This window comes from Chrysochloris asiatica, unplaced genomic scaffold, assembly GCF_000296735.1.
Source record: "Chrysochloris asiatica unplaced genomic scaffold, ChrAsi1.0 scaffold00023, whole genome shotgun sequence".
Lineage (NCBI taxonomy): Eukaryota > Metazoa > Chordata > Mammalia > Afrosoricida > Chrysochloridae > Chrysochloris > Chrysochloris asiatica.
Window position 1 is genome coordinate 17,037,720 of NW_006408541.1, and position 24,017 is coordinate 17,061,736.

The window sequence follows — 24,017 nt, forward strand, 5'->3', positions numbered from 1 at the left end:
CAGTTCCCTCATGACAAAGTCCAGTCTGGAACAGTCTTGAGTCCCTCTCGGAAGGTGCCGTGGACTATGCCCCGGGAAGGGAAGCACCGCTGGAGTCGTTTGTACTCATAGAAAACAGGAGTGGATTTTTATAAACATTGATGGTCAGCAGATACCCTTCCATTTGCTCACCTTTATTTCAAAGGCAAAAAAAATTTTTGAGAAGGAGAAAAATGCCTAGAGCTTGTGAATCACCTTCCTCTTGATCACAGTAAGAGGTGGGCCTGCCCTCTTGTCTCATGTTTGTTTATTGTTTTCCTCTAGGACATGGCCAATGCATTTGCACAGAAGCACCTTCGCTCCATAATCCTGAATGTGAGTTTCTGGAACACGATGAATTTTGTTGCTATCATTGTGTTGTTCACTGTTAATAGGATTATTATTATTGTTGTTGTTTTTAAGTGCCGTCGAGTCGTGTCTGACTCATAGAGACCTGTATGGGCTTTCCAAGGAGCAGCTGGTGAGCTTGAGCCGCCGAGTTCAAACTGACCATGCACTCCAGCACATTAACCCACAGCACCACTCCAGCACTTCTATTATTATATTATTATTATTATTGGAATTACTGTTCAGGGGAAAGACGTGTAGAAGGAATTTACCAGTAGGCTCTAAAACTTCTTAAACCTGAAAGCTTTTTCCATAATCCCCTGAAAACCAAGTTGTCTTTAGGAGACGGTCCACCAGGAACTGCTGAGCTTCTAGGGAAGTGCTAAGGCTGTTGGTTGCTCTGCAACTCCAAAATTTTCATCCAGAGGGAATGTGTTAATAAAATAGGGAGGGAAGAAGAAAGTTGTCCACTGAGCTAACATTGATCATAAGACTGAATCGTGAGTTGCATAGCATGAATCAGAGGGTGTGCAGGCTCTCGAAGGAACAATGTCCTGTCAGGGGCTCCGTAGCGAGAACAGGGAGGAGCAGGCAGGCCCGCCTTGAAGGCCAGGGTGTCACCGTCTTTGGAGAAATGTCTTTGGGTGAGCCTTGGGGGCTAAGTAGGTGGACCAGGAGGAAAAGGTATTCAAACCTGGAGGAACAGACTCTGTAAAGCCATAGAGCCATGCATCGTAAGGCTCTCTGGGAGTGTATAACTGGGTAGAAGATGGGGCAAAGAGCACATTGGTGATGACTTGGGAGAGGCAGCAAAGAGCAGCTCTGGTCAGGTCTTAGTCTTCTTCCCAAGAACAGTTGAGGGAATTGATCAAGATCCCAAAATAGCAGGAGTCACATCTTACGCCTGAAAGGGTACACGAGGGAGGAAAGTAGAGTGAGAAGCTGGTGGCGGTGGAGGGATCTGAGAGGAAATCTATTTCTGTTACTACAATGCTGATGTTGGGGAAGGAGGTGAGCTGGGGAGGGGATCCAGAGATCTGGATTAAAAGAAAACTTTTATCAAAAAAAAAAAAAAAAAAAAAGGGGAAATGGGGAAAGCACAGTACAGGGAACCAGATGAGAAATCGGAGCCGTGTCTGAAAGGCGAAGTGATTCTGAGCACAACTCTGGAGCCAACCGGTGCCTGCTCTGCTTTTGGTTGTTGTTAAGTACCGTGGCGTTGTCTCCAACTCCTAGCGACCCTGCACAGGGTTTCCAAGGCCGTAAACCTTTACAGGAGCAGAAAGCCTCCTCGTTCTCCTGCGGAACAGCTGGTAGTTTCAAACTGCCGACCTTGAGGTTAGCAGCCCGATTCATAACCACTACGCTACCAAAGCTCTGCCTTTTACCAATCTTTAATCTCGGGCAATTCACTTAACTCGGCTCATCTGGATGGAGAACTAAATGAGATCATATATATACACTGCCTAGCACTCTGCTCATACTGACAGTTCTTTCACCATGAGTAGGATGCAAAGGTGGTGGGATTCTGAAGCCTGCTCTGCACACAAAGCTACGAAGCCACTCAAAACATGCAGAGTCCCCCAGACCTGACCCTGCAGAGCTGACTCTCCCCCACTGGGCACAGCCCTGGTCACAGCCAACCGCCGGCATAGCACAAGGGTCCCAAGCAAACATCAGAGCTGGTGACAGGGCCGTGCAGTCCTGTCTACACTCCTGAGCACATGTGAGGGAGGCTGCCTCCTGGGGGAAATTTAATTCCCTTTCAGACTTATTATTTACCTTAAGGAGGTGAGAGCTTTGAGGCTCATTTATGGGCAGATCTCGTAAACAGGCAGAGTCCACTCATTGCCACGCTTCAGGAAATAGTGAAGGGTATGCTTACAAAAGTCCAGGGCTTTTCACCAAGTCAAACCAGAGAACTGAGGCCTCAACATGCAAGTAAGACTTCATATGACATTTGCAAGTATAATCTACCTGTGTGGAGCTGCACTTTGACAGCCAGAGTACCTGATTACCTTCCAGCCCTGATGTCAGCAAGCATAAGAAAGGGGGATTCAAGTGAATGAAGACCAGATCACGTTTTCTGTCTCCCCCTAAAGCTGTTCTGTGAATTGTGGGGAGAGGTGAGGAGGGAGGGATATAGAGAGACAGGCAGGGAGAGATCAGGAAACCGCAGAGAGAAGGGCAGAGAGTAGACAGCACGGAGCAAGGCAGAGCAGGAGCCTGGAGGAGAGAAAACACGGCTAGACACATGAACATGGTCCCGACATCTCTGGACTGCCTCTCAGCCCAAAAGAGAAATGGAGTTCTGAGCCGTGCTCCAACACAATGGAACCTTGAAAGTGTCTTTGTGAAATCAACTAAACACAAAAGGACAAATGCCATGTGATTTCACCTTTATGCAATACGAGAGCTTCAGAAAGTTCATGGAAAAATGGAATGAAAAGAGAATGGAATTTTTCTACAAATTTTTGGAAGCTCCTTTGTTTCTAGAATAGATAAATCCATAGAGACAGAAGTTGATGAGTGGTTACAGGGAACCAGGGACAGGGAGGAATGGGTACTGAGTTTCTGATAAGAGCCATTGAAGTGGATAGTGGCAAGGCTGCCCAGCATGGTGAATGTAATGGTGTCCCTGAATTGCACCTGGCTGAGTGGCTGGAATGGCAAAGGTTTTGTTCTGGAATATACACACATATGTGCATATTGTTGTTGTTATGTGCCGTGGAGTTGGTTCCGACTCATAGCAACCCTGATTTCTGAAGCTATAAATCTTTACAGGAGCAGAAAGCCTCATCTTTCTCCCGCAGAATAGCTGTTAGTTTCAAACTGCTGACCATGCAGTTCACAGCCCGATTTGTAATCACTACGCTACCAGAGCTCCTGTATATGTATGTATCTATATATATATACATCAGCAGTTCAAAACTACCAGCTGTTCCACGGGAGAAAGATGAGGCTTCCTGCTCCCGTAAAGATTTACAGCCTCGGAAACCCTGTTCAGGGTCGCTATGAGTTGAAACTGACTCTACGGCACATACCAAAATAGATATACGTATGTGTATATAGATAAATAGATACATACATACATACATGTGTGTGTATGTGTATATACATACATATATATGCATATGTGTATCTGTATCTATCGATCTATACACACACACACACACACACACACACACACACACATGGGTGATTCAAAATTTATCCACACTCTGGCTGTAGAATTTATTTTAGTCAACTTTCAGAAAACACAGATACATCATTTTTCAACGTAATCTCCTTGCTTTTCAATACACTTTGTCCATCTATCAACAAGCTTTCGTATTCCCTTATTAAACAGTGTTTCAGGCTGAGCAGCACGCCACGAAAGCACCGCTGTCTTCACGTCTTCATCAGATTTGAATCGGCTGCTTTCAGAGGAAACAGATCTGCACGATAGGGAGGCTGCTGTAATACCTCAACAGGAAGTTTTTGCAGAGGTGTGTGGCTGTGCATTGTCAAGACTGAGCTCAGTACCCTTGGACAGCAGTCCTCCATGTTTAACCGGAAGTTTAGGCTTCAGCTCTTCAGTGAGCATCTCACTGTACCGAGCACTGTGGATTGTTGAGCATTTTTCCTGATAGTGTTCCAATACTGGCCCTTGAGAATCCCAGAAAACTGTAAGCATTATTTTCCAGCTGATGGTTGACTTTTGAACTTTTTCTTGGTCAGTGATTGAGGAGGTTCCATTGGGTACTCTGCCATTTACTCTCAGGCTCGTAGTGATGAATCCATGTTTTGTCACCAGTAATGATTTTTTAAAAGAAACTTTTGCCTTCCTTCGAGTATTGGTCCCAATTTTGTTGGCAGATATGCACACGCTTCTGTTTATGCTCTTGTGTGAATTGTTTCCTTACCTATCTCGTACAAACTTTTTGAAACCCAAGTCTGTGGTGGATGATTTCATAGGCAGAGCCATGCCTCATCTGCAGATGATTTGCCACATAATCCATAGTCACTGGTCTATCCAGCAGAATCATTTCACATGCGCGCTCAATGTTGTCATCAGCTGTGGGCAAACATTTTAAGATAACGTGAGTGCAGATAATTTTTGACTCATCCTTGTATAAGAGCATGGTAGCTGTGGACTGCTAACTACAAGCTTGGCAGTTCGAGCCCACCAGCCACTCCATGGAAGAGAGATGAAGCTTTCTCCCACGATTATTGATTAAAGCCTTGGAACCCCTATACAGCATCTCAAGTTTGTGTCAGAATCGACTCAACAGCAGTTAACAACAACAGCATATATATATATATATTGAAGGATTTCTGGTAATGCTGTAGGGTAAGCACTGGACTGCTAAGCTCAAGGTCAGCAGTTCAAACCCACCAGCAGCTCCTTGGGACACAGAAGAGGCTTTCTGCTCTGGTAAACATTTGGGAATCCCTATACAGAGTCACTGTGCATTGGGATTGACTTGGTGTTGTTTATTGTTGTTTATATATACATTAATATTTATCCTAATTGGGGGAAACAGTAGCAGGAGGAAGGAAAAGACCCACCACTGAGGGAAGCAAGAGGGAGGGGAGGGAAACTGAGGGAAGGGGGAGGAGCAGAGCTGAGAATGGAAAGCAAGTGTGGGGAGGTGGAGAGACACACAGGGACCAAGTTAGGGTGAGGGCATGCATGCTCTAGAGAAGGAATGCATGCACAGGGTCATCGGAGGCTGGAGACAACCACAGAGTCAGGAGGGGGCAGAGAGCGAGCTCAGATGCATTCACACACACTAGACAAGAGGGGTCAGTGGTTCAAACCCATCAGCCGCTCCTTGGAAACCCTAGACAGGGTCACTATGAGTCAGAACGAACTCCACGACACTTAACAGAGAGAGATGGAGAGCAGGACTTTCCAGTAGAACTTGCTGGAAGTTCTGTCTAAAGTGGTAGCCACTAGCCACCAGTGGCTGTTGGGTGTTTAAACTATCTCCATTGTGACTGAGAAGTGAAGTTTTTATTTCATTTCCATTTAAACTGAAGTGTCTACATGTGGCATGTGGCTACTGCATTGGGAGTGGGCAGTGCAGACCTAGAGGCAGAAAACGAGAGCGCTGTGGAGTCCCACAGTGAAAGGAAGAGGTCTAGAGTGGCACCGTCCCTTGCAATGCAATACGAGCCACATAGGCAAACTTAGATGTCCTCTTAGTGACCTTAAAGAGCCCTAGTGGTGCAGTGGTTAAGCACTTGCTGCTAACAGAAAGCTTGGTGGTTTGAACACACCAGCCATTCCACAGGAGAAAGATGTGGCAGCCTGTTTAGGGCAGCGTGAGTTGGAATCAACTCGACAACAGTGAGTTAAGTGACATTAAGGAACAGTAACATGCAAGAGCATGCAATAGGTGGAATGAACTTCAGCAATATATTTTATTTAACTCAATGTATCCAAAATGATACCATTTCAGTACATCACCAATATTACAAAAAAAAAAAAAAGCAAACCCTCTGAATGAGATACTTTACATTTTCTCTATTCATATGATGACTTCAAGACCCGGAGCAGGTTTCCACTTGCAGCACATCTCGGTGTGAACTAGCCACCATTCACTAGATACATGGGACTAGTGGGTCCCATAATGGAAGCGCCAAGTCTAAAGAAATTGATGTAGAACCAGGCCACATAGAGAGCTGATCTCGAGTTAGAGCATGCGCTAGCAGACAGGATCAAGAATTAGAGAAGTCTGGAGCCGAACTCTCTGATAGAGCTTTCTGTGATGGGGGAATGTTCTAGAGCTGTACTTGCCACGTGTGACTGTGGAGCACTTGAAAGTGGCCAGTGTAAGTGAGGAACTGGATTTTAACTGATGTAAATGCAAATAGCTACACTTGGCTAGTGGCTTCCATATTCACAGCACAGCTCTGGAGAGTGAAAGCTGGACAGTATAAGGCTGCAAGTGGGAATCTGGGCCAGAGTCTCACTGTGGATGAGAAGGGACGGGAGTGACAGGACCCAAAGTGGCGGGTGAGACAGAGGGTGTTTGGGCTGAGAAGAGGCTGCCGGGGAGATGAACGTGTCATCCAGCACTGCTCATCAGGAGAGCTGGGGGAGGCATAGCCTGTGAGACAAAAAGAGGTCCCCTCAGGAAGTATCAGAGGGACAGACCGACGGGAGGACACAGAATGACAGAGAGGAGGGCGGGGGCAGTGTGTGAGAGCGGGCTAAGGAGTCAGCTGCTGCCCTTCATGCAGATGTGTAAGGAAATGCCCTTTCTGCAGCCTCTGTGCTGACGCCACTCTCGTCTAGACATTTTCTTTTGTGAGGAAACAAACCCTGTTCGGCCCCGGTCTGCAGTGGGCTCTTTCTGCGGGCCCTCTAGCTGTTGTCTAGGATTTAGTGGTCCTGGGGTGCTGTTTGGAGTAGGATCCTGCTACTGATTTCCTTTATCATAATCTTCACAGGGCACATCTCCCAACCTTGTGGGGAGGATGAGGCCCCTGCCCTCTATTCTCCTAGCCGTGTGGTGCCCTCTGGGGTCCTCAGGGGAGCATCTGCTTGAATCTAGCCCCTCCCCAGAAATGTGAAGTCCCTGTGTTACCGAGGAAAGCTCTGTTCCCTGCCCGGTACACTTTCCTTTTTGTGGGCATGGTGCAGCTCTTCCGCCAAAGACATAGTCCGACATAAATCATGCCACCCTGTGCTCTGTCTGCTTTTTCCAGCACGTGATCCGAGGGAACCGCCCAATCAAAACTGAGATGGCCCATCAGCTGTATGTCCTGCAAGTCCTGACCTTTAACCTCTTAGAGGAGAGGATGATGACCAAAATGGACCCCAATGACCAAGTAGGTACTAGGTGGGGACCGTTTTCTATGGATGCAGGCATTCCAGAGACATGAACGGAGCAGGTCCTGGGCTTCAGTTTTGTTTATAGAGTGGGTTGGGCCTGCTCTGGGAATCCTGGGCCTCCCAGGATGGGCTCCTGCAGGGGCCTTTCTGTGGGTCAAACCCAGCTGTCCTGCTGTGACCCCTCCTAGGAGAGGGGCCCAGAGAGGCCTGGCCCACTGCCTTCCCGGGCTTCTCCTGCTCGGCTGACCGCTGCCTTGTCTGTTCGCCCTCAGGCTCAGAGAGACATTATATTCGAGCTGAGAAGGATTGCATTTGACGCAGAGTCCGACCCTGGCAGTGTCACCGGGAGTGGGACTGAAAAGCGCAAAGCCATGTACACCAAAGACTACAAAATGCTGGGATTCACCGTAAGTTCCCGCGTGGGAAGCCAAGGCCAGGCCCACTTGTCACTTCTCTGACAGCAGACTCTCGGTTCTGGTCCCGTCCTGTTCTCAGCCCGTTACTCGTGTAAATTTCCTCCTCTGACCCTCCCCACCCAGCTCTTGAGTCCCCACAACACCTCCCTTCTGGCGTCCTGGCTGCATATTCAGGGTTTTCTCAGTATCCCTTCAGGATGCCGCTCATAAGCTCAGTGGGACCCCAGGCCCACTCACTTCTGTCCTGCTGGCTACAAACTTGGGGGTTCCCAGCCCTCCTCACTCCTGACCTGCAGGCTTCCACTACCTCAGGTTCACTAATTTGCTAACATGACAAAAGTGCTATGTATTAGTTTTGTTATAGCTAAAAGGATACAAGTGAAGAGACATACAAGGCAAGCTTTGGCAAGGGTCTTAACCCGGAACTTTCCTATCCCGGAATGGGACGGCACGCACTAGCATGTCTTTCTCTACCCAGGAAGCCCATGGAGCTTCTGAGCCTTTATTAGGGCCTCATTACGTAAGCGTGCTTGCTTGAATTACAAGGTGGGTCTTTCTGGCCTGGGAAACCCCTACCTGAGTTATATCATAGCATTAACCCTCAGGCATGGTCTAGAAGCTTCACCAAAGACACTTGAATTTCTGGGGAGTTTCCAAGGTTTTAGCGTCTCTCAGAAACCAAAAACAAAAACCATATCTTTGAGCAAAATTCATTTTAAGTGTCTGAGTACCCCAAAATGCAGCTGTGTTTGACCTTCTTCCCTGACAAGTCAAAGGGCCTGCCCAGGCAGACCCTTTAGGTCCCCTCCTTCATGGTGGTGACCTTAGAGAAAATGGCACAGATGTTTTTCAAGTCAAAAGAGCCCTTGATGCTTGATCTGCTTTAGTGGCGGCAAGTAGGTCCGCGTTTGGCCTCTGAAACCAACCTGTTTGTAGACGAGCCCAGCAGTCAGCTAAAGCGGGCCGAGACTCCTCAGTCCTCTAACCAGAGAAGCTACGTTCCTTTAGAAATGAGCCTGAGTATCTTGGGATGGAGTGCAGCTTGAGGATGGGGTTGGTTTCATTGAGGGCACACCTGCCAGGTGCCAGGCAGTATACTCAAGGCTGAGAGGCCCAACGTGAGCCAGCTGCAGTGCAGAGCTTGAGGCTCCCACAAAGTGATGGTGCCATTCTGGGGCGGGACATGGGCAGTCTCTAGGAGTTTCCCCTCAAGTGACACCCCACACGTATCTTTACTTTCCAGAACCATATCAATCCAGCAATGGACTTTACCCAGACTCCTCCAGGAATGCTGGCTTTGGACAACATGCTGTACTTGGCTAAAGTCCATCAGGACACCTACATCCGGGTAAAGGCGGGAAGCTGGCTTGCTGTGTCCTGCTGACCCGTCCCTTGCCTTCCTGACACCCCTCCCTGACCCTTCCATTCCTCCTGCCACAGATTGTTCTGGAGAACAGCAGCCGAGAAGACAAGCATGAGTGCCCTTTTGGCCGCAGTGCCATCGAGCTCACCAAGATGCTCTGTGAGATCCTGCAGGTTGGGGAACTGCGTAAGTCTGTGCAGCTCCCCCTCTTCCTTCAGCCATTTCTTGTGACCGAAGCCTGCTGAGACTTGAGATCATCAGCAGTTAGATGCTGATGGTACTGGACGCCTTTATTACCTTTCTATCCGTAGTTGAGCTGCTACCTTACCTGGACTTTTGGGAACCACGGCTGTTGCTCTGTCTGAGCGAGTCATGTGAGCAGACTCTGTAACAGGGCAGAGCCAGAGCACGAGAACATGCCTGGAGAACACCAGGGCAGTGGAGAGAGGCCCGTCTCATACTCTGACAGCATGGCCGCGGTCTGGTTCTGTGCATCAGGACTCCGGGTGCAGAAGTTCCGGAGCCTCTGCGGGCAGGGCTCTACCCTTCTCGTTTCTTTCCTTCCACAGCAAATGAAGGGCGGAACGACTACCATCCAATGTTCTTTACCCACGATCGAGCATTTGAAGAGCTCTTTGGCATCTGCATCCAGCTGTTGAACAAGACCTGGAAAGAGATGCGGGCCACTGCAGAGGACTTCAACAAGGTCAGTGCCGTGGAGCCTCTCTGCAGACCACAGGCCAAACTGGCCATGTGGCAGCACACAGCTGGCCAGAGCCCTGCTGTCCCTGAGCGGGGAGAGCAGCTTGCTCCTTGTGCGGAGAGTCTCAGTCCCGTCTCACTGTGCAACCTTGAGCAAAGGACGGCACAGCAAGAAGCGTCCAAAACTTAGCACTGCCGACCAAGCTGCTGCCCTTCCTGCCCTAGTCCCCCCTCGTTTACCCAGTGGAGTCAGTATCTGTTTGGGAAAAATCAAGAAGAAAGAGCTGTCTGGGATTCCACCATCCAGCAGTGGCCATTGTGAACGTCGAGTTTGTACCTGGAGAGTCTCCCTCGTAGGTGAGGCCATACTTCACCTGCAGGCTGCTGCTGCTCCTAGTTTTCTTCAGCACCAGTTGTTTGTGGGGAACTAACACATTTACTGACGACAGGACAGTGTGCCAGGCACCCAGCTGCACCCCCAGATAGCACATGGTCCTAAAGCAGCCTCTCTCAGGCAACTGTTCTTCCTTTCTCCCACTTGAAAGATGGAGGCCTGAGGATGTGAAGCCACTTGCTCAGGAAAGAGAACCAAAGCTGCCTCCATTTCTCTCTGACTCCAGCACCACACCCTGATCCATCCAGCAGTGCTTCATTACCATCAGTCATTTGGCTCAAATACTCATCTAAGGAGGCGGCCTTGAGAAGGCCATACTCATTCACCCAGCCGATACCGCTCAAGCCTGCGATGCTGACGACACTGGTCTGCCCACTCCTTAGAGCAGAGGCCTAAGCCTGCTGCCCTCTTCTTGCCCTCATAGGTTATGCAAGTGGTCCGAGAGCAGATCACTCGGGCTTTGCCCTCCAAACCCAACTCCTTGGATCAGTTCAAGAGCAAACTGCGCAGCCTGAGTTACTCGGAGATCCTGCGTCTGCGCCAGTCGGAGAGGATGAGTCAGGATGACTTCCAGTCCCCACCGATCGTGTAAGTGCCAGCCCAGAGGGGTGGGTCCAGGATGGCGGCCGGCAGCCCTGCCCGGTGGCCTTCTCCTTACTCTCCTTCTCCTTACTCTGTGGGTCCACGCAGGGAACTACGGGAGAAGATCCAGCCCGAGATTCTGGAGCTGATCAAGCAGCAGCGCCTCAACCGGCTCTGTGAGGGTAGCAGCTTCCGGAAGATTGGGAACCGCCGGAGGCAAGGTGAGAGGAGGGCCTAGGCCACTGGGAGGACCCCTACTGACCAGCCCCTGAACCCGCTCTGCTTCTGCCTGTGTTCCAGAACGATTCTGGTACTGCCGCTTGGCCTTGAACCACAAGGTTCTGCACTATGGTGACCTGGATGACAACCCTCAGGGGGAGGTGACGTTCGAATCCCTGCAGGAGAAAAGTAAGTTCATGTCTCAGTTGATGTGTCATCGTAACTGGACTTATTGTTGGGAGACTTGAGCGCTGGCCCTGATGCGTGTTCATGCACATTCTATGATCCTGGGCAAGTTACGTCTCTGGACCTGTTTCCCCATTTGTCAGAGATCATTTCCACCTGGCCTACCTCTCAAGGTGGTTGGAAAGTCAAATGATATCACAGGTGCCAGTGTAGTTGTAGATTGTAAAGGGTGGTACAAGACTAAGTCAGAAGGCAGTCTGCATTCACATTGTGACTTTGCCCCCTGACTAGTAATTCTCTATGCAAGTTAATCTTACCCACTGCTATTTTCCCTCCTATAAAATGGGAATCATAGCGTAGTGGTTACAAATTGGGCTGTGAACCGCAAGGTCAGCAATTCGAAACTACCAGCTGCTCTACAGGATAAAGATGAGGCTTTCTGCTCCCATAAAGATTTACAGCCACGGAAACCCTGTTCAGGGTCGCTATGGGTCGGAACCGACTCGACGGCACTTTAACAACAACTGTCATAGGAAGAGTGACTGAGTAGTGGGTGAAAAGTCTGACACGCAGTGAATGTGACTGTAGCTGCCACGGTGCCATTGTCACCCTCATCACTGCGGTGGGAACGTGAGGGCTATTTCCACGGCCCCATTCCCTGGGGAATTTGCTCTGACACAGCTCCACCTGACCATGGTCCACAGCAAGAGGTCAAGGAGGAGGGGACAGTAAAGCCGTCCTTCCTGAGTGACCAAGGACGAGGGGACAGTAAAGGCTACCCTCCCTGAGTGACCAAGGAGGAGGGAACAGTAAAGACTGCCCTCCCTGAGTGACCAAGGAGGAGGGGACAGTAAAGACTGCCCTCCCTGAGTGACCAAGGATGAGGGGACAGTAAAGGCTACCCTCCCTGAGTGACCAAGGAGGAGGGGACAGTAAAAGCCGTCCTTCCTGAGTGACCAAGGATGAGGGGACAGTAAAGGCTACCCTCCCTGAGTGACCAAGGAAGAGGGGACAGTAAAGGCTACCCTCCCTGAGTGACCAAGGAGGAGAGGACAGTAAAGGCTACCCTCCCTGAGTGACCAAGGAGGAGGGGACAGTAAAAGCTGTCCTCCCTGAGTGACCAAGGACAAGGGGACAATAAAGGCTGCCCTCCTTGAGTGAATACAGCCTCAAAATGGGAGCGTCTTCCTGGTCCCGATACAGGGACCAAGTGCAGTGGGAAGCTTCCAGAGACTAATGCGCATGGTTTGTCAGTTCCTGTTGCAGACATTAAAGCCATTGTCACTGGGAAAGACTGTCCCCACATGAAAGAGAAGAGTGCTCTGAAGCAGAACAAGGTGAGTGGAGAGGTGACCTTAGGGCGGCACCGGCCCAGCGAGGTCTGAAGAGTCCAGTCGGTGGTGCTGGCTTCTAGGAGAGTCCTCTCCTCCTACCCCTTCAATTACTCCTGGATGGTGTGTTAAGAGTAATTTTAGACACAACATAAAAGTAGATAGAGCCTCGTACACTCATCATCTACCCTCAACAACCATGGTTAATTCTGTCCTCTCCTCGTCCCTCCCACTTAGTCCACGTCCTCCTCACTTACAGCTGTTTCATGATCCAACACCTCACAGCTCCAGGAGCAGTGAACCATCTTCTATCGACTGTTCTGGGCAGTAAGGGCACACTTGTGGCAGTAATGAACGCTGAGGTGCTCGGTGGGAATAATGCGAGTTCATGTCAATTTGACTGGCCCATGATTCTCAGCAGTTTAGCAGTTGTGTAAGGATGTGATTTGTCTGCCATGCAGTGATGTGGTCATCCTCCATTTTCATGTAACACTGGCTTTAGCCCGGTCTCTGGAACCTAACCGTGTCTTTCAGTGATGAGCAGGTATATTCTGAAGCAGATCCCAAGTATGCTGTGATTTTCATTTTCAAAAAGTTAGTATGCATTTCTAAAGTATAGGGACTCGTTTCACACAGCCGTGGTCCTACCTAAAGAGAGATTGTTGTTTAATATCATGAACTAGTCCACGGATGCTTGAATGTCTGCCCATTGTCTTATGGAAGTTATATTTATTCTCTCTAAAAATATCTGTATACACACACACACACATATTCTGTTTCTGTCCCTCTCTCTTTCAACTGTTTGTTAAATCAGAATCCAGTAAGTTCCACACAGTCATGAGTTGATCTGTCTTCTAAGATCCTTCTTGATAAGTTTTCCCTCCATCCTTTTTTCCACCCACTTTGCAGCTTATTAGTAAAGAAATCAGGTTGCTTGTTTGGTACTTTCTCAAAGTCTGAAGGTTGCTGATTGTGACTCCAGGGTACAGTGTAACGGGCTTTCTGCCCCAGATCTGTACACAGGATTGAGAGGCGGGATCCAGTTCAGGTTTGACGCTTTGTTGCTACTGTTGTTTCTGGTGACACTACTTCCTGGATGGTAGTTTGTGCTTCTCTCACGAGGCCCATAATGTCTGATGGTCTCCCTTTTTGGGATGTAAGCAGGCCATTAATGCTCAAGGCCTCCTTCCATTCAGAAGTTAAGGTCTGCACAGTAGTGAGGTTCTAACTCAGTCATTCCATTTGTTAGCTGCACTCTATCTCTGAAGAGGAGCTTGCCTTCAGTTACCGTTGGCTTCCCAATTGTTCCTTTTATGTCAGAAAGGCAGGGCAGTGCTTGGTCCTTCCCTCTTGGGTACTGTACTATTGCTAATATAATGAGCTAGTTCCCTGATGTCACCCTACAGGGACCTGTGGTATGGGTGTCCGTGTGTCTGTATGTGTGTCAGTGGTGTGGGTGTCCGTGTGTCCGTATGTGTTTTCGTATGTGTGTCACTGGGAGTATGTGTGAATGGTTTTGTTTTGCTTTTTTGTATCAAGAAGTCTTAAAGTTAAGCAAATTATAGTTGTTTCAGCCCATTATACTTACTGTTTTGCTGAGGCTCAAATTGTCCCATGTTTGGCTACAATGTTTTTTGCTGTCTTTATTGGTAAACTTTTTACAGTTTTTATTTGCCATTTACAACATAGTACAAACAGGAGGACAGTCTCTTTATAATGTATAATAGAGCTTTTAAGGTAGTATACAGTCATGGACTCTCATATTCACAGTCTTCTGAGTCTTGAAAAATGACTCTTCTCCAGTTTTAAAAAGTAACACATCTGAGGTGTGACTTGGGCAGGCAGTGGGTGAGTTAAAACTGATGACCACTAACCGCATCCAGCTCGGGGCCCTTAATGAATCATGTCTGAATTGAGACTTTTCAATGGTGGTGCCAAGTTACTAGGACTTTGGCCAAGATCTTGAGGTATAGAACCCAGCCCATTCCATAACTCTGAGTAACGAGACCCTTTCTCCTTCAGGAGGTACTGGAGTTGGCTTTCTCTATCCTGTATGACCCTGACGAGACCTTAAACTTCATTGCACCCAACAAGTATGAGGTGAGCAGCGTGCTTCGGACCACAGAGCCCTCTCCGGGACTCTTTAGTTAGAGGCGAAGAGTGGGCAGAACAAGCATGTCCTCCTCCAGGCAAATGGCCAGTGTGTTAAGCAGGCTGCGTGAGGCCAGGGGTCTGCCACGTTGTGCACCCTTCCCCATGAGCCAGGCTCTCTCTCCTGCGTCCTCTGGAGCAGCCTGGGAGGTTATTAGAAAGGTCAGGTCACCTAGGGATCTCCTCCTTTCATTTGTCCTATGGCATCTAGCCAAGGGAACTTGACAGATCCCCCACACACACACACTCTGCCGGACTTCCGGTCATATGTTGTAGATCCAGTCTGGCTTGGAGCAAGACAAGGGGCTTCTAGATTCAAGGGCAGCACTGGAAACTACTACCAGACAGGATATGCGTTCCTGTGGTGAAGACCTAAGTGCCTGGTGAACTGAGGGCAGTGGTGGGCACAGGCTGGGGCCTCTGGAAGAGGAGACACAGGTGGGTTTTTATTGAGATGGAGCTAAGGACAAGCAAGCAGGGAAACTGAAAACTAGGATTCCTATTTGTGCCCCACTTTTTCACCTAATACCTTTGCCCCCCACTACCATACTAATTTGGGGTCCTGGTGTGGTGCTATAGGATAAGCAGTTCAAACCCACCAGCTGCTCCTCGGGAACCTTAACAGGGTCACTATGAATCAGAACCAACTCAACAGCACTTACCAACAGTAACAACCCTACTGCTCTGGAGGAACAACTTCAAGTAGGTGATGTTGTTGGTAAGTGCCGTCGAGTCATTTTCGACTCATAGCGACCCTGTATAGGGTTTCTGAGGAGCGGCTGGTGGGTTTGAACTGCGCGGTCCAGTGCCTTATCCTGCAGCACCACATACCCCCATTGAGAACCGATTACCAATGAACAGTTCTAACTCATAACACCTCCTAGGACAGAGCTTATCCAGAGCTCCGCAGGGTTTCCAAGACTGTCAATCTTTCTAGATGCAGACAGCCTCGTCTTTCTCCCAAGGCGTGGCTGGTGGGTTTGAACCACCAACTTCTTGGTTAGCAGCTCTGTGATTAACCCACTGTGCCACCAGCACCCTATTTTCTCCATACTCATCAATTACACGTTTTAAAAAAAAAATCTCATTTTGTATTATTCTAAGGACTTTTCGTGTTCATTCCCTCATAAAAGCCAGAAGACATTTGTAGCCTGGGAGCAATTGTCTCCCAGTTTATCAGTTCTGTTGTGCCAGATGTCCGTGTCCCAGGTCTGTGCTAAGTCAGCTTTCTCATGCTTACTGTAGTATCTGGAGTCCCTTCAGAAAAGGGAACTTGGTGGTCCCTCCTGCCAAGCAGTGGCCACCAAGGTGACATTGGTAACTTGCTGCCCACAGTACTGCATCTGGATTGATGGCCTCAGTGCCCTTCTGGGGAAGGACATGTCCAGTGAGCTGACCAAGAGTGACCTGGACACGCTGCTGAGCATGGAGATGAAGCTGCGGCTCCTGGACCTAGAGAACATCCAGATCCCTGAGGCGCCGCCGCCAGTGCCCAAGGAGCCCAGCAGTTATGACTTCGTCTATCACTACGGCTGAGCCTGGCGCTGGAGGCCACAGCGCCCGGGAAGGGATTTGGGGCCCAGGTGACACTCACAGTCTGGTGCCTTGGCTTTTGTTTGTACAGAATCTGTAGTGACCATGGTGGCCAATCAACGGCAGTCATTCCTCTGACCAAGCAGAGCTCCTCTCGGTCGCTGTCAGCTGAGAGTCACTAAGGCACTGCTCTGCCTCCTGTCACCATGAGGCCCGGGATCAGGCTGCCAGGGACGAAAGGCAGAGGCCCCTGCCTTCCAGCCCCAGAAACTGCCTGTTGAGCTGGATTTGACAACAGTTGCTCACCTTTTCTTCCTGCACTGGCTCTCTGGTCGACTGGAGCCCCAGCTGAGCTGGACCTGGCCGGGGAAGGCTGCTTAAAGAAGACGGGTGCGCTGGGCGCTCAGAGAACCCTAGAGTGACTGTTTGTGTGTGTCTGGGTCTCAGTAGAGGCTTTGGCCATGGCCTTTGCTTGGCAGGTGCCTTGGGCCGTTTTCTTTTGTCTTCTCCATTAGGGCTCACTCCGGCCTCACACGGTGCCAAGTTGTTGCTGCTTCTGAGATAGGCCTTTAACACTTCTACTCTCTGCGGCCACCAGCTCTCTCTCACCCTTGCAGGTTTCAGGACAGATGGAAAAATGTCTCCCCAGCGAGCTCTCAGTCTCTCTTCCTCCAAGTTAGAGGCCTCCGGATCAAGTCCCCCTGTCTCAATCTCAAGGAACTCTGCAGATGAGATTCCTGGATTCCCCCGCACCACCCTTCCTTGGCAGTAATCTCCCACCTGGCCTGAAAGCAGCCTTTGTCAGACCCCAGGATGCCTGCCCTTTTCTCCCTCCCTCCCCTACACCTTGACTTCTGCCATCGACTGTGATTTCAGGGAGCTGGCAGAGGCTGGCTGAGGCCACAGCGGAGCCCTCAGGGCTCTCCTGGTGCATTGTAAACCACACATGGCCTCACTTCTGAACACCCGATAGCACAGTGGCATTCAGTTCTGGTAGCCTGGCATGGTAGGTACTATCCATTGAAGAGTGTACTATATATTTTCTTTACTATAGGCCATACTTATACAGACGTGTATATATATTTATATAAGATCTACCTGTCCTAGGATGCAGTGTTTAGGGGGAAATGAAATGGTTGGGGGCGGTGGGGAGGAACACTTCCAATTGTGAATCATGATTGTAACCTGAGAGCAGCCAGGGGCTTCCTGTCAGTAACCACGTTTTCAATAAATACTCTTTCATGTACAGACTGTTCTTCCCCAGCAGCAACTACCTCTCCACACTTACCCCCTGCCCCCCGGCGGAGATTTTACCTGGACAAGCCTTCATCGCAGTGTGTCTGGGAGACTCGGGGGCCCTTCACCACCTCCCAAAAGCCTTTCCTCTCTCTAGCTCCCTTTCCTCTCAACGCATACACACAGGCACACCCCTCCTGGTTAAGGATGTTCACAGATTGTTGTACCAGGACAAAGTGTTTTCTGCTCAGGCTTGCAGAGCACAGCAGGGAAACGGTGGAGCAGAGAAAGGCATCCATACTGTACAGCCCTGCCAGGAACAGCTCGAGTACTTGTGCCTTATAAAGAGACACGTTCTTTTCCCTGCGGATTGCCTGTGCTCGGTGCCCAGGCTTCCAGCTGGTGTTTAGGCTGTTCATCCAAACCTCCTCGGCCTTGGTAGCTGGGAGGGTTGAATGAAGGCGGTGATGAAAATAGATACTTGCTCTTGCTTCTTTCAAGAGGCACAGAAAACGCACCCACTATAGGCCTTGGAGGCTGTATAAAGCTGAGACCTTGAGCAACGTTGGGTGCTTCGTGAGGAATGAATGAATGAATGCCTGTGTGAGGCCAGCTGGCAGCGACAACCACAGCAGTTCCCATGAAGCCCCGCTTGCACTCTGGCCTTGAGCCTTCTGCTTAGAGGGACCAGGGGCCCTGACGGAGTCATTTGCAGCCAGTCTTCAAGCCAGAGAGCCAGGAGGGGACTGGAAAAGGAGAGTGAAAGCCCCCAACTGCCTCAGTATACAACCCCAGTCTGTGCTGGAATCCTACCCACAAGCTCTGCACCTTTTACTCCATCCTGCAAGATGAATAAACTCAAAACTCACAAGGCTGGTATTTGGGGACCACTGAAACCTGCCCGTTAGCTACTTTTCTGACCCTAGTTCTTGTTACTCTTGTTCTAAACAACCAGACCCCTTCTCATCCCTCCTGTGGGACTCCCATTTCCTTTCTGGGAGGCTTTCCTTCTACTCAACCTATTAAAATAGAAGTATTCTTACAAAGTTCAACACAGAGACAATGTTTCATGTGTATTACCTCTATGGGTAAGTCATAGTTTCATAGTTAAATCCCGATCTATCACCACCCCCAAAAACTGGTGAAAGCTCCAAGAAGAAATAGCCATGAAAGATTGATCCTCACGGTCCCATGGCTACGCAGTACCGAACTGGACATGAGGGACACACTTCTTTTGCAAACAGGCGGGCAGTTTTGGGATACCTGCTGTGTCGGGGGCACTGGGGACCCAGGGCAGGCAAAATACAATTACAATACACAGCTGGCCATGAGAGGTTCTTGGAGGCGGATATGCTATGCCGGGCGTCCGCCCCGCCCTCTGTGACTTCCGGAGGAAGTTGTTCCTCCCCGACTCGGTGGCCGGCCTCGAACTTCCGGAAAGAGAGACCTGGCCCCCCGGAGTTCCCTGGTTGGAGGTGAGTGCGCGTGCGGCGAACCTCCCTGTGCGCGCTCCCTGGATCTCGGAGGGTCCAGAAGTCGGGTCCCCTGCCTGGGCACCGCGCACACCTGGGCGGGGCACGCCCGAGCTCCTTTCCCTTCCCGGGTCTCAGTGGCCCCATCTGCAGAGGGAACAGACAGATACACGGGTCTGTAAGCTGACGCCTGCTTCGCGTTACTTCCTCCAATATTTATTGATGCCTGCGACCTGCCGGGCTCGGGCTCAGGAATCCAGCCTAGAATCCAATGTCAGCTGAGAGACCCTGTCCCCAGGAGGGGGGCGAGGTACAGTGGGGAGGCTCTGGCAGCACTCAGTCCTGTGAGCAGAAAAGGAAAGGTCAGGTGCTGAGAGGTGCCACGTGGATGAGGTGGGGACTGCAGAGTGGGGAGGACCCTTGAGGAAACACATTTGAGATTAAACCCAAGTAAAGTATTCATTTCTGCAAAGGTCTTTGGAAGAGTGTTCTAGGTAGAAGGAATAGCACGTACAGACGGGTGCGTTTGCGATGTGGGTGGGAGGCTAGAGTGGTGGTCAGCTGACACCAAGCCCTGCCAGGTCTTCCTTATGGAGGTGCTAGGAGTTGGAATAAGCAGTGTAAGTGCACTTTCAGTGCTTAAGCCATCTCAAAGGAAACCTGGCGGTGAAGTGGGTTAAGTTCTGCACGGCTAACATCAAGGTCGGGGGTTCAAACCCACCAGCTGCTTCACGGGAGAAAGATGAAGCTGCTTGCTTCTGTATAGGAAAATCTTAAAACACACTTTTACTCAGTCCTATAGGGTCGCTTTGGAGTCCTGGTGTGGCGCTGTGGGTTAATGAACCAGACTGCAAAGCCGTTTGAACTGCATGGTAGGTGGTTCAAGCTCACCAGCTGTTCCTCAGAAACTGTATACAGGGTCACTATGGGTCGGAACCAACTCGATGGCACTTCACAACAATATAGGGTCGCTTTGAGTTGGGATGGCGTCTATATCAGTGGGTTGTGATTTTTTTGTTTTTTTTTTTGTTGTTGTTGCTTTGGTGGCACAGTGATTAAATGCTCAGCTGCTTATCAAATAGTTGGTGGTTCCAACCCACCAGCCAGCTGCTCTGTGGGAGAAAGATATGGCAGCATACTTCCGTAAAGTGTTGTTGTTGTTGTTACCATCAATACGATTCAGACTCATAGCGATTCAGACTCATAGCGATTCATTATAGCAGGGGTGTGGAACATCCAGCCCCAGGCCTTACAAGGCCCACAAGATCATTAGGTCAGGTCCTGCCAAGGCAACTACAGTTCCAGCCATCGCACTGAGGGTGAGTTAAGTGTTTGATCAAACATAGCAGGCTAGTATGACTCACAAATGATGTTACAAATTTTGACAGAAAAAAAATTGTTCCCCACTCCTGCTGTATAGGATTTTCAAAGAGCAGTTAGTGAATATACACCGCCAACCTTGAGTCCAGTGCTTGTCCTACAGTGCCATACCAGGAATCTGTAAAGATATAAAACCTTGAAAATCCTGTGGGACAGTTCTCTCTAGCCTGTAGGGTCCTGGCTCCGTGCCTCGGGTGTCTTTGTTTGGGTTGGTTTTGGTTTGATAATATGGTTTGTGGAATGGTTGGCGGTTAAAGTTCTCTCAGACCCCTAATGGAGCAAAGTTCTACTCTGACACACGCTAAGGTTTGTGTTTGAGTTCTGTTCCGGTCGTGGCTGCTTTCTGGGCCCACACTGTAGCTAAGAAGGAAAAAGCAAGGAGACCAGTTAAGAAGAGCGTTAAAATCAACAGATGAAAGATACAATGAAAAACTTGTACTATGGCGTTAGGAATTGAATAGATGAGTAAAAAAATTAATATTGGAGGTGGAACTGAAAGGATGTGATTTAAGGAGTGAGGAATGAATGACTTGAGGACTGGTCAAGGAGAGCTCCAGCTTTGATTTTTGTTTCTTTGTTAAAGTTGTTATTGTTGAGTGCCACTGTGTCAGTTCCAACTCACAGCTACCCTGCATAAGGTTTCCAATGAACGGTGGTGGCGTGCTGGTGAGTCAGTTCTGACTCATAGCAACCCTGTGTAGGGTTTCTGAGGCTGTAAATCTTCACAGGAACAGAAAGCCTCACCTTTCTCCTGCAGAGAGGCTGGTAGATTCGAACTGCTTACCTTGTGGTTAGCAATCCAGTGCTTATCCTACAGCACCACACCAGAAGTCCTTGACTTAAGTAACCAGACATTTTTAGCTGGAATTTACTAAATGACTTTGGAATAGTAGCCAGGTGGGAGACTCAAGAAACTGCCTTGTGGCATCTTAAGTTTGAGATCTCTTAATCAGAGCTACTACATAGGCTGTGAGATGTGCACAGAAGTGGTGAGGGCTAATATAGAGAAGGTAGGTTGAGCCGGATGGCATTGCCAAGTGTTAGAATTGAGATAGAGAAGCTCGCTCCAACCGTTGGTTTTTCCAGGTTGGGTTGGGGAGGAGAAACCAGCAAAGAAGAGCAAGAAATAGTCCAGAAAAAACCATGAGGCTATGGTGCCATGGCCTCCGAAGGAACATTTCCAGGGGAGGAAGTTGTGGTAGCTCTGGAGCACAGTAAGGACAGGCTGGCGTGGGGGTGGGCCCTGGGGTGTTTTATTCTAAGGGGACCAGGAATGGAGTGAGCTCCTGCCGTCAGAGAGCATTGTACTTCCTCCTCAGGAACCAGACAGTTTAACCCCTTTTATAGAGGGGAACCGGAAGGATCCGACATTTTTGTAACTTAGGTCATACCGTGGTAAGTAAATGAACCAGGACTGCTTTCAGATCTAATGCCACATGCACCCTTACGCACTAAGCTCCCCTGCCCATGGGACAGTTGGAGAGACCAAAGGGAACAAGTACCATGGTGATTGTTCTCTTCCCTGACGACCAGCCGCTCTCAGGGAGAAAATGAGGCGGAATATGGTGTTTCTTTCCTGGGTGTTTCTTTTCTGGGTAACAGGAGCTTCACTCACTGAGATGGGAGGTTGGGAGAGGTGCAGATTTGGGCTGACGGTAGATGTGGATAGAGACATCTGTTTTGGACGTACCGTGTATGACACACCTAATAGCAAACATCCGAGCGAGGAGGACATATAGGCTGTTGGACATTCTTCTGGGGTCTGAGGGGAGCGTGGAGCTAGGGATGAACATTTGAGAGATGTTGCTAACAGAAGGCATTAAAACATTATACATTAGGTCATGTAGCATACATTGTCCTCAAGTTGATTCTGACTATAGAACAAGAGAACTGCCCCATAGAGTTTCCTAGGAGCTCTGGTGGCGTAGTGGTTACGCATTGGGCTGCTAACCTCAAGGTCAGCAGTTCGAAACTATCAGCCGTTCCGTGGGAGAAAGATGAGGCTTTCTGCTCCCGTAAAGATTTACAACCTCGAAAACCCTATGCAGATTCGCTATGAGTCAGAACAGCCTTCCATCCCATCCTGAAGTGAAATTTATGGTTAATTAAAAACGAGCCCACCCGCCACTCCCCGGGAGACAGACAAGGCAGTCTGTTTCTGTCAAGCTCACAGGGCCATTCTGCTCTGTCCAGTAGGGTCGCTGTGAGTGGTGATGTCGGTAGGTTTGGCTTCTCAGTTTTCACGTGATTTTGTAAAAGCTCATATGAAAGAAAGAGATGAGAAAGAAGGATAGAATGTGCGTCATTGGCTATGTCAGTTCCTCAGCCCTGTGATACTCAACGTCAAGTCCCTGGATGCTGAGATCTCTGAGTCTTGTCACCCGGGTGTGACGACCACAAGCACAGATGGACACAGCCCTGTGGACCCACAGGTCAAATACCATGAGCACCCCACTGCTGTCTGTGATGTGGCCTTCCTAAAATGGGAACTTTTTGTGCATTTCTGACAAAAACAATTCAGTGACCCTGGTAGGTACGTTCCTGGAAATTTTAGCACAAACACGGCCTTTTGCTTACATAGAGAGTGAGGCTGTAGGTTCTGGTCACTGTAAGCCTGTCCTTCCCTCAAGTGAATGCCACAAAACCATCCTTGGTGCCCCCCGGGTAGCCAGAACTCCCCTACAGAGAGCCACAGCCCTCGGGCACCCTTTGGACAGAGCATCCTGATTTCCTTGGTGGAGGGACAATGGTAACACTCCAGAGTCCTCGCAGAATGCTGTCACTCCTATCAGAAAGGATTCGGGGTGCAGGAGGCTGAGGGCTGTGCAACACCACTGTATGCTTCCAGAAGTGGCATGTCAACAGGGTGGAGAGTCTCCAAGGAGGAGCTGGGGGTGCGGAAGGGGTACAGAGGTGGAGCAGCCTGTGTGGTTGTGTGGGACCAGGGCATTCCCAGGCTGGGAACCCTCCTTGAAGTTGGCTGGCCTGAAGGGAAACAGGGAGAGGCTGGGCCTGGTAGGTAGTGGACTCTTGGCTCCTTTTTAACCCTTCAAAGAACAGGCCAGTCCCTGAAAATCCCTAGGTCATTGAGTCATCAGAGAATGGCCAAGTACTAGGTCTGTACACACCGGTGTGGACATGGAGTCACGTCCTTGAGGAACCCACAGCCTCTCAGGGGACCAGACATGACCCAAACCGTCACACCAAGCACAGGGACTGTGAGAGCAGCCACTGTCTCAAGGGGGCTTCTCAGGGTCAAGCAATATGGTAACTGAAAGCAAGTAGGGTGTGCTGAGAAAGGCATGGGTCCTCGGGCAGCAGGAAAGAGCCTGGTGTGTTTGGGAACTGAAAGGGACTGGGGAGCCACTCATCTGAGACTACTGGAGAGTCAGGTGGGGCTCAATTGGGGCCCTGCCAGCCCCAGGGAGTGCTCCGTCTTGAAGTTAGAAGTTCTGGAAGTCATTCAGAATCCTCTGTAGTGGTCTGACAAGATCAGATTTGTGTTTCCTAAAGGTCACTGTGGTGGTACTTCCTGGAGGTCCGTGTGAGGGGACAAGGTTGGATGCGGCCTGGAGTGCTGTCAGCATCTGCTCCCATGGGGCCTGAAGCCCAACAGCATGGCTGCCTGAGTCCGCAGAACTGCCCTCTCATTTCTCTAGGGCACCTTCTGGGGACCTGTGAGTCCTGCACTCAGCTACTCCCATGGAAGAGGTCAGACCAGGCCACCGGCCCCGCAGGTGAGGACCCTGCCCGGGGCACCGCTGACCATTCCTAACCATGGAGGTGCAGAGATCCTAGCCAGGAGCCACTCTTGTTGAGCGTGGGGCCCAGTTCCGTCTTCACCCAGCAGCTTGGTCCTG

At 49.8% G+C, this 24,017-nt stretch overlaps 1 protein-coding gene across 3 annotated transcripts in view; it reads left to right on the forward strand.

The window, feature by feature from the left end:
- ELMO2 (engulfment and cell motility 2) overlaps positions 1-16,255 on the forward strand; it is a 34,494-nt gene extending 18,239 nt beyond the window's left edge. For 2 of the 3 annotated variants that reach the window (XM_006839226.1, XM_006839224.1), the window contains 12 exons: positions 304-354; positions 7,066-7,188; positions 7,465-7,599; positions 8,852-8,956; positions 9,049-9,157; positions 9,541-9,677; positions 10,492-10,655; positions 10,758-10,870; positions 10,950-11,057; positions 12,309-12,391; positions 14,408-14,485; positions 15,872-16,204. In XM_006839226.1, coding sequence (XP_006839289.1) covers positions 304-354; positions 7,066-7,188; positions 7,465-7,599; positions 8,852-8,956; positions 9,049-9,157; positions 9,541-9,677; positions 10,492-10,655; positions 10,758-10,870; positions 10,950-11,057; positions 12,309-12,391; positions 14,408-14,485; positions 15,872-16,072 — 1,407 coding nt within the window. In that variant the 3' untranslated portion in view covers positions 16,073-16,204. Of the gene's footprint in view, positions 1-303; positions 355-7,065; positions 7,189-7,464; positions 7,600-8,851; positions 8,957-9,048; positions 9,158-9,540; positions 9,678-10,491; positions 10,656-10,757; positions 10,871-10,949; positions 11,058-12,308; positions 12,392-14,407; positions 14,486-15,871 lie in introns of all 3 variants that reach the window. The other variant, XM_006839225.1, reaches the window with a different exon arrangement.
- The last annotated feature ends 7,762 nt before the right edge of the window (positions 16,256-24,017 follow it).